Here is an 8,917-nt window from a genome sequence, read left to right as displayed (position 1 = left end):
AACCTATGGAATGCATCCATAACCCCTCAGGGCACATCCATAACCCATGGGATGAATCCATAACCCACGGGATGAATCCATAACCTATGGAATGCATCCATAACCCACGGGATGCATCCATAACCCACGTTATGAATCCGTATCTCCTGCGTGGGTGATCCCATCGGGATCTGTGCGCTCCGAGGCCGAGGAGCCTCTTCCCACAGGTGAAACCCCACAGAGAAGCCCCAGAGTGCAGCCAGCACCCTCAATTCCAGCAATTCCCCTGGATTCCTCAGGGATGAGGGACAGGGAGAGGTTCCTCCCCCTGGGAAACCCCTCCGCCGCTGGAATGCAGCCGATTTTAGCATTCCCGGGATGAGCAAAGGGGATTTTTCCCGGAATAAGCAGGAACACATCTCACAGGCAGAGGCGTTAATTAACATCCAACAATCCCAACGCCTCCGGAAGGTGTGATGTTCCCGGGAACAGGTGCGAACATGGATCTGCACCTGGAGAGCTCCCGAAAAAGCCTTGGCAGGAGACGGGGGTGGCGGAATCCGTGCGAACGAGCTCGGAGTGAGGCCGGGAAGAGCTGGAGCTGTTCCTTGGCTCCTGGCACCGGCATCTCCGGGGCTGTGCCGGATCCTGAGGTGGGTCCAGGCATTCCCGAGGTGGCTTCAGGTGGGAATGTCACGTCCAAAGTGGGAATGTGGCCAGTGACACCGATAAAGTCCCGGCCTGCAGCAGCACCGGTTCCAAGTGGAGCAGCGGAGCCAAGGGAAGGACTCCCGAATTCCAAACCCTTCCCACGCCACCCAGTGCTGCTGGGAATGCCCAGAGCCTCCAAAATTTGGGAATTAGCTCAGGAGGAGACACCAGAATGCCGCTTTTTCCCCTCTCGCTCCCAGAAATTCCACATTTTCCAGCCAACCCCATTCAGTCCGAGCCATGCAGGGATTTCCAACCCCACTTCCCTTCCGGGGACAACTCGAGTTTTATGGATGAGAAGGAATTCCCTAAAAATGGAGCAGAGCTGCTGATGGAGAGATTTCCAGCCAGCAGCTCCTGGAGGACTGGCTGGTGCCATCCATCTCCAAGAGGAGAATTTATTTGGAATGCTGTGAATTCCTCATGTTCGGGGAGAAAAGGCTGGGAGCATCCGCAGAATTTATGGAGCTCTTTATTCCCAAGGCCTCGCTCCGGCTCCGGAGAGGCAGCAGAAAACAGGGATGTGCCTCCCAAAATGGCACAACTCTCCCATAAAATGTTGATTTGCTCATTCCCGAGGTTTTTGGGATGCTGGAAAAGGGCGGTGGGTGATCCCTTTGGGATGTGGGGCTCAGTTTGGGACCAAACCAGCAAGGATCGCGCAAAGGAATCAGCTCCTCTGGATTTTGGGAAGGGGAATGTGGCGTTGGGGGCTCGGAGCAAGGTGGGATTGGTGGTCCAGGAGCCTCGGGATGGGAGGTTGGATTTCAGCTGGATGTGGATTCTCCAGGGAATGGGCAGGAAAAAGCAAAACCAGGAGTTTTCCAGGATAATGAGTTTTTCCCTCTGGCTGTGATTTTCCAGGGAATGGGCAGGAAAAAGCCTAAATCCGGGGTTTTCCAGGATAACGAGTTTTTCCCGCTGGCTGTGATTTTCCAGGGAATGGGCAGGAAAAAGCCTAAATCAGGAGTTTTCCAGGATAATGAGTTTTTCCAGATTGCTGTGATTTTCCAGGGAATGGGCGAGGGAGGCAGGAAAAACCGAAATCCGGAGTTTTCCAGGACAATGAGTTTTTCCCGGTGGCTCTGATGTGGACACCGCGGACGGCCCCAACACCAGGAGCGCTGCAGCTGCTCCAGGGAATTTTCCCTCTTTCCAGAACAATTGTCCGTTCGCTTGGAGAAAGGGCATCCATCGATCCAGCCCCGGGACACGGAACCTGGACCAGATCCCAATTCCGGCCCTTTCCAACCCCTCCCAAATCGCTCCCTTCATCCCGCATCCATCACTTCCCGATGGTTTTGGATCCTTTGGGCATCCCGGCAGGAGGCTCCGGGATTTTAATGGATTTCGGGAACAGCGAATGTTCGGGTCAGCATGGAGGGGAGTGCGGGAGCTGCCTCTGGAATAGCCGGGTTTTGTTGGGAATGGGATTTTCCTGGGGTTTACGAATAATGCAGGAAGCAGCCTCGGGCCTGGAATGTGTTCCTGCACCCCTTTTCCCTTTCTTCTGACGTTTCTGGATGTGGAGACATCCGTTGGGACCGGAACTGTGCGATGCTGCCCGATTATCCTTCCTTTTTTTGGTTCCCAGCAGGCAAAAGTTGGGCTGCAAATTCCTATGGAGCTCCTCTTCCCAAAAAAACCGCCCCCGGGGCATGGATAAAAGGCTGGAATTAGGGCTGATCCCAGGAGAAAAACAATTCCTGAGGGGCCTTTTCCTGGGAGCCGTCAACTCTCTGTGATTCCCTCAGGGATGTGGCTCTTCCCCGGGCTCCGAATCCTAAGGGAATGTGAGGGGTCCCGATTCCAGAGGGTGATTCCAGAGGTGTTTTCCCACTCCTATGCTTGGATAGAGGGGGATTTGGGCCCACATCTGTCCAGATGTGCTGGGAAAATCCCGTGGGTGCAAATTCCCAATCCATGGGCGCCAACTCCACCATTCCCAGTGCTTCCCACCCTAAAGGAATCCCTGAAATCCCTTTGGATACACAAAGAGCTTCTCCATCCCCGAGCGGCTCCCAGGTTTCTCCTCAAACCCAAAGAAAAGTCCGGAAAAATCCTCAGAAAATTCCCTGGAAAATTCCCCCGGTTCCTGAGGCCAGAGATTTACAACTCCCATCATTTTTCCCACTTTTCTTTATCCCACATCGGTGCCAGGGTGGAATTTCTTTCCCATAAAAGCCTCAGCCTGGGATAATAAACGGGAAGAGGTTTTTTAGTGATGGATTTTTTCCCTCCTTTTGGCCGCTTTTTGCCATGAAATAAGTGGGAAAATAGGAAATCGGGAATAACGGTGGAGTTTTGCCCAAGTGTTGGGTGGGGAAATGGGGTCTTGGCCCCAGGAAATGTTGGATTTGGGGATTAAATCCCCAAATCTGCCGCTGCTCCTGGTTTCTTTTAAAAAATGGGAATTTTAACTCTGCTGGATCTGAGCTGGTTTCGCCCCCAAATTCCCATTTTCCTCCTTATTTTTCCACTAAAACTCCTCCTCAAAAGCAGGGAAGATAAATCCAGAGGTGTTGGGGGACACAGAGAGCAAAAGTCCTAAAAGGAGATGTTTCCCATTTAAAAATGACAATTCCTGGCTGGAAAACGAAGCCGGCGATGGAATAATGGCATGGAAAACGTGGATTTTGATTTTCATCTCAGCAGGGGCATCAGAAATCCATAAATCCCAGCCTTAAAGGTCCTGGGATTCTATGGAAGAATATGAAAATCGTGATTTAATAGAAATGGAAATAAAATAGGAATAAAAATAAAATAGAATTAGAAATAAAATAGAAATAAGATAGAAATAGAAATACAGAAATAGAAACAGAAACAGAAATAGAAATAGAAATAGAAATAACCCCTAAAAATAAAAATTTTAAATATATATATAAAATTCTAATTTAAATATTTAAATGTGCTGCATCAAAATATTAAATTAATTGTATTTACAATATTCACTATAAATATATTAAAATTCAAATCGATTCAAATCTACATAAATACGAACATATAAAAACGATGTTAAAGTGCAAATAAATATATTCATTTTACTATTAACACTAATACCTCAATCAATGTGTTCAAATCCAAAGAAATTTATTCAAATTCTCCCCATAAAACCCCTTTGAAATATTCATCAATGGGCCCAAAATTGCCCAAATTCCCAAACTCGGGACACTGGGATTGTTTCCTGCAGGTCACTGACGGCGGCACCATCAAGCAGAAGATCTTCACCTTCGATGCCATGTTTTCCACCAACTTTTCCCAGATGGAAAACTACCGGAAGCGGGAAGACCTGGTTTACCAATCCACCGTGCGGTGAGTCCCTGTTTGCCATTTAATTCCAATTTTTAGGAATTTCTTCCCTCTTTTTGGTGCTGTTGAAGAGATTCCGGCAAAACCCGCCCCCCCATCCAAGGGGTGTTCCCATTTTCCTGCTGATCCTCAGGGAAAAAGCGGAAAAATGGGGATTTCTAGAGGTGGGAATGGGCAGAGAAATCCAAAGCTTGGGAAAATCAGGAAAAACAGATCCAAATTTATTTCTGAAACAGGCGCGGGAGCTTCTCCTTGCTTGTATTCCAAGTGGGAATCACTTCCAGAAATTCCAGGTTTATTCCTAATCCCACACCTGCTCCGTTCCCGCTGCTCTAAAACCAACGGTAGATCTTGGAAAAAAAGGTCAGGAGAAGCTTCATCCAAGGGGAAAAAACTGGGATGAAATATTCCTTCCTCCCGGCTTCTTCCCAGCCTCGTTTCCTTGGGAAATGAGAATTTTCTAGTTGGATTTTCCCAGCTCGTTTTTCCTGGTGGGAGGTAAGGAAAATTCCAGATGTGGTGGGGGAAAACCGGGATTTCCTCCAGCCATGGGATGTTTTCCACCTGGAAATATCCAGGAATGGCTTGGAAAGGGCTGGGCCTGGCTCATCCCATGGGATGAGCAGGTGGGAAGTGGGAAATTCTTCCCAATCCTTTGGAATTTGAACATTTTTAGGGGATTTTTCTGTTTGGAGAAGGTTTTGGAAGCTCCAGGCAGGAATTTCCCATTCCCTGACTCCGCGGCCACCTTTCCAACTTCCCCTTGGATTTGGCCGTCACTCGCCTCCAGCCAGGAACACCGGGAAAATCAGGGAATTAAACTGGATTAAAACATTCCCTGTGCCCACGGTGGGAATTCACGGGATGAGGAATCCAGTGTTCCCCGTGCACGGAGAGAGGGATTGGGAGAATCCCTGGAACGGGGGACAAGGAATCCAACATTCCCTGTGCATGGAGAGAGGGATTGGGAACATCCCTGGAGCAGGGAATGAGGAATCCAACATTCCTTGGTCATGGAATATTTCCCTGACCCGGCAAGGAAAAGCCGAGGATTTTTTGGGCTCCAACGGCTCCGTTTCCCTCCCTTTCCCCGCCCGTTGTAGAACGAACAGAATTTGGGAGCAGAAAATTCCCTCGCCCAAGCACCGGGCACTTGAAAGCCTCCGGAACAGCCGGGAAATCGGGAGATGTCGGTGGGAAAAGACTTCTCACGCCATCACCTTTTCTTCCAAGGAAAACAGGAACCAACCTGGGGACAAGGAGATCGTTCCCAGGCAGGGCCGGTTTTCCCAATCCTTGCCTTTTTTTGGGAAGTCCCTGCCTGATTTGGGCTCTCCGGAAGAGCTGGAGCAAGCCCGGGAAGGTTTTGGGGATGGATGGGGCATTTCCCAACCCAAATTTTTCTTCCTGTTCATTCTCCCTTTGTTTTTCCATCTATTTATTCTTTTTTTGGGAATCTTTGCCATGGCTCGGGCACAGCCGGAGCCATCCCAAGGAGCGTTATCCCAGGAGGAGCCGTCCTTATCAGCGTTATCCCGATCCTTATCAGCATTAGCCCGGCCTTATCTGCATTATCCCGGTCCTTATCAGCTTTATCCTGAGTGGAGCCGGCCTTATCAGTGTTATCCTGGTCCTTATCAGCGTTATCCCGGGAGACGCTGGATTATCAACGTTTTCCCGGTTCCTTATCAGCGTTTTCCCGGTTCCTTATCAGCGTTTTCCCGGTCCTAATCAGCGTTATCCCGAGTGGAACTGTCCCAGGGATCGTTATCCCGGGAGGAGCCGGCCCTATCAGCGTTTTCCCGCTCCTTATCAGCATTTTCCCAGTCCTTATCAGCGTTATCCCGGGAGGAGCCAGCATTTTCCCAGTCCTTATCAGCATTTCCCAGCTCCTTATCAGCGTTTTCCCGCTCCTTATCACCCCGGCCTAGGGGCTGCCGGAGCCGCCTCTTTCCATCCCGGTTTGGGGCCGTGAAGAGCAAAACCGGGAGAGATCCAATCCCTCCAATCCCGTTTTCTTTCCCCCCTTCCCTTGATTAAAATCCCACCCTCGTCCTGCAGTGTCGCTTTCTGAATTCCCAAATCCCTTTTTTCCCGCGTTCCCAACTTTGTGGGGCCGGTTATTCCCGGTCTCCCATCCTCGGGAATACCAAACCGATTTGCAACTCCAAAGGGATCCTTCCGAAAGAGACGGAGCGGGATCAGAGCTGCTCCGAATCGGGAGATTCCCGATCCATGCGTGGATAATCGGAGGCTGGAACAGATGGTGGAGGCGCGCTTGGAAGCGTTGTATCCATGGAAAGGAGGGAATGCTCGCTTCCAGGGGGGCTCCTTGGAGCGGGAAGGCAGCCAGGGGCTGGGAGAAGGGAAAAGTGGAGCCGGAATCACCCCAGAAGGGAAATTTCCCCGGAGCGGGATCTTTAAACTGCTCCATGAGGGAATTTCTCCCATCCTCATGGGATGGATGAGGTGGGATGAGGCTGCCGGAGGGGAGGGATGGATCCCTTGACTGGAAAGCGGGAATGCTGCCGGGGGGAAGGTGGAAATCTGCTGGAAAGGCAGGATGGGGCTTCTGGATGGTGGGCTGGGATAACGGTCCCGACTGGAAAGGTGGGATGCTTCCAGCTGGAAAGGTGGGATAATGCTCCCGACTGGAAAGGCCGGATGTTTCCAGTTGGTGGGGTGGGATAACGGTCCCGACTGGAAAGGTGGGATGCTTCCAGCTGGAAAGGTGGGATGGGATGATGCTGCCTGGAAAGGCGGGATGCTTCCAGCTGGAAAGGTGGGATGACGTTTCCAGCCAGGGAGGTGGGAAGTCACAGACCGGAAAGGCGGGATGGGAGCAGCTGGAGAGGTGGGATGGGATGATGCTGCCTGGAAATGTGGGATGTTCCCAGCTGGAGAGGTGGGATGGGAGCATTCTGCCCGGAAAGGCAGGATGATCCCAGCTGGAAAAGCAGGATGGCGCTGCCAGCCGGGAAGGTGGGATGGTGCCAATGGCGTGGTGGGATGGGATGGTGCCAGCTGGTGAGGCGGGATGGTGCTGCTGACCGGAAAAATGGGATGCTGCTGGCCAGAAAGGTGGGATTCTCTTGTCCAAAAAAGTGGGATTCTGGGGACCAGAAAAATGGGATTCTGGAGATCAGAGTTGTGGGATGCTGAGGATCAGAAAGGTGGGATTCTGAGGACCGGAAAAGTGGGACACTGAGGATGACAAAGGTGGGATGCTACGGAGCAAAAAAGTGGGATGCTGAGGACCAGAAAGGTGGGATTCTGGGGATCAGAATTGTGGGATGCCAGGGACCAAAAAAGTAGGATAGTGAGAATGAGAAAGGTGGGATTCCAGGGATCAGAAAGATGGGATGTTGAGGAGCAAAAAAATGGGATGCTGAGGACCAACACGGTGGGATTGTCTGGTCCAAAAAAGTGGGATGCTGAGGATCAGAAATGTGGGATTCCGAGGATCGGAAATGTGGGGTGTTGAGGACCAGAGAAGTGGGATTCTGGGGACCAGAAAGGTGGGATTCTGGGGATCAGAATTGTGGGATACCAGGAACCAAAAAAGTGGGATGCTGAGGATCAACATGGTGGGATTGTCTGGTCCAAAAAAGTGGGATACTGAGGATCAGAAATGTGGGGTGTTGAGGACCAGAAAACTGGGATTCTGGGGACTGGAAAAGTGGGATGCTGCTGACCAGGGAGCTGGGATGCTGCCCATGAGCGAAGTGACCTCTGTGCAGCCTCCCGAGCATTCCCAGCCCCAGCAGCTCCGATCCTTCGGCACAGCTCCTCCTCTCCCGTTTTCCCCACGTCTATCCAAAGCCTCCGGATAAAAGGCGGATTGACGAGCGCTCCGGGGTCACTTGGAATTTGGGATTTGGGTCACTTGGAATTCGGGATTTGCTGTTTTTCCCCCCCTTCCACGTTGCTGTGCTGGGGTGGCCTGGCAGGTCCGGTGCTGAGGTTTTCCGTCAGCGCTCCGTGGTCACGGATTTGTGCCTTTCCCTCCCATCCACGTCTCTTCCAATAACGCAATTCCTTCCCCTCGGAGGAGCTGTCAGTGCCAGTGAATTCCGGCTGCTAAAGCATTCCCAGCCTCCTCCTGCTGCCTTTGGAGTTATTAGGAGTTTATTGATCCCTGTGCAACGCTGCGGTATCCGGGTGCTGACCGCTGAATCCCACGGGAAAACGGGATGGGGATGGAGTGGTGAGTGCTGTCCCTCCTCCACAGCCTTCCCGAGGTCCGGATTTCGGACAACGGTCCCTACGAGTGCCACGTGGGGATCTACGACCGAGCCACGCGAGAGAAGGTGGTGCTGGCATCCGGGAATGTGTTCCTGAACGTGATGGGTGAGCGTCGGGATCACGGGGAAAATGACTGCGGGGTCTCCGGGTGTGGGGACAGCAGGGATTGGGATCGTTCTGCCATCCTCGGGGATGGGGTGGGGATGGGGATGGGCGGGAGGACAAGGATGGGGATGGGGATGGGAATGGGGATGGGGATGGGAATGGGAGGGAGGACAAGGATGGGGGTGGGGATGGGATGGGGATGGGATGGGGATGGGACGGGGAATGGGGATGGGGATGGGGATGGGGATGGGGATGGGGATGGGGATGGGGATGGGGATGAGGATGGGGATGGGGATGGGGATGGGAATGGGGATGGGGATGGGGATGGGGATGGGGATGAGGATGGGGATGGGATGGGAATGGGGATGGGAATGGGGATGGGAATGGGGATGGAATGGGAATGGGAATGGGAATGGGGATGGAGATGGGGATGGGGATGGGAATGGGATGGGGATGGGGACGGGGAAGGGGATGGGGAAGGGGAAGGGGAAGGGGATGGGGATGGAGATGGAGATGGGGATGCGGATGGGAATGGGAATGGGAATGGGAACGGGGATAGGAAGGGGAA

General features: G+C 52.2%; 1 protein-coding gene and 1 long non-coding RNA gene across 2 annotated transcripts in view; one reads left to right on the top strand and one right to left on the bottom strand.

Moving 5' to 3' along the window:
* Positions 1-106, bottom strand: part of LOC121657498 — an 819-nt gene extending 713 nt beyond the window's left edge. Inside the window, exon 1 of the long non-coding RNA XR_006013649.1 lies at positions 4-106. This is a non-coding gene — a long non-coding RNA (uncharacterized LOC121657498). The remainder of the gene's footprint in view (positions 1-3) is intronic.
* The window catches only part of IGSF21 (immunoglobin superfamily member 21), a gene marked incomplete at its 5' end in the record, with an annotated part of 20,000 nt that overhangs the window by 4,014 nt on the left and 7,069 nt on the right, over positions 1-8,917 (top strand). The window contains 2 exons of the mRNA XM_042013282.1: positions 3,881-4,002; positions 8,231-8,349. Of these exons, the coding sequence (XP_041869216.1) occupies positions 3,881-4,002; positions 8,231-8,349 (241 nt within the window). The remainder of the gene's footprint in view (positions 1-3,880; positions 4,003-8,230; positions 8,350-8,917) is intronic.

This window comes from Corvus kubaryi, unplaced genomic scaffold, assembly GCF_017639235.1.
Source record: "Corvus kubaryi isolate FWS band 111438036 unplaced genomic scaffold, C.kubaryi_AGA036_p1.0 split1-37344, whole genome shotgun sequence".
Lineage (NCBI taxonomy): Eukaryota > Metazoa > Chordata > Aves > Passeriformes > Corvidae > Corvus > Corvus kubaryi.
This window is presented reverse-complemented; position numbering and strand designations above follow the sequence as displayed.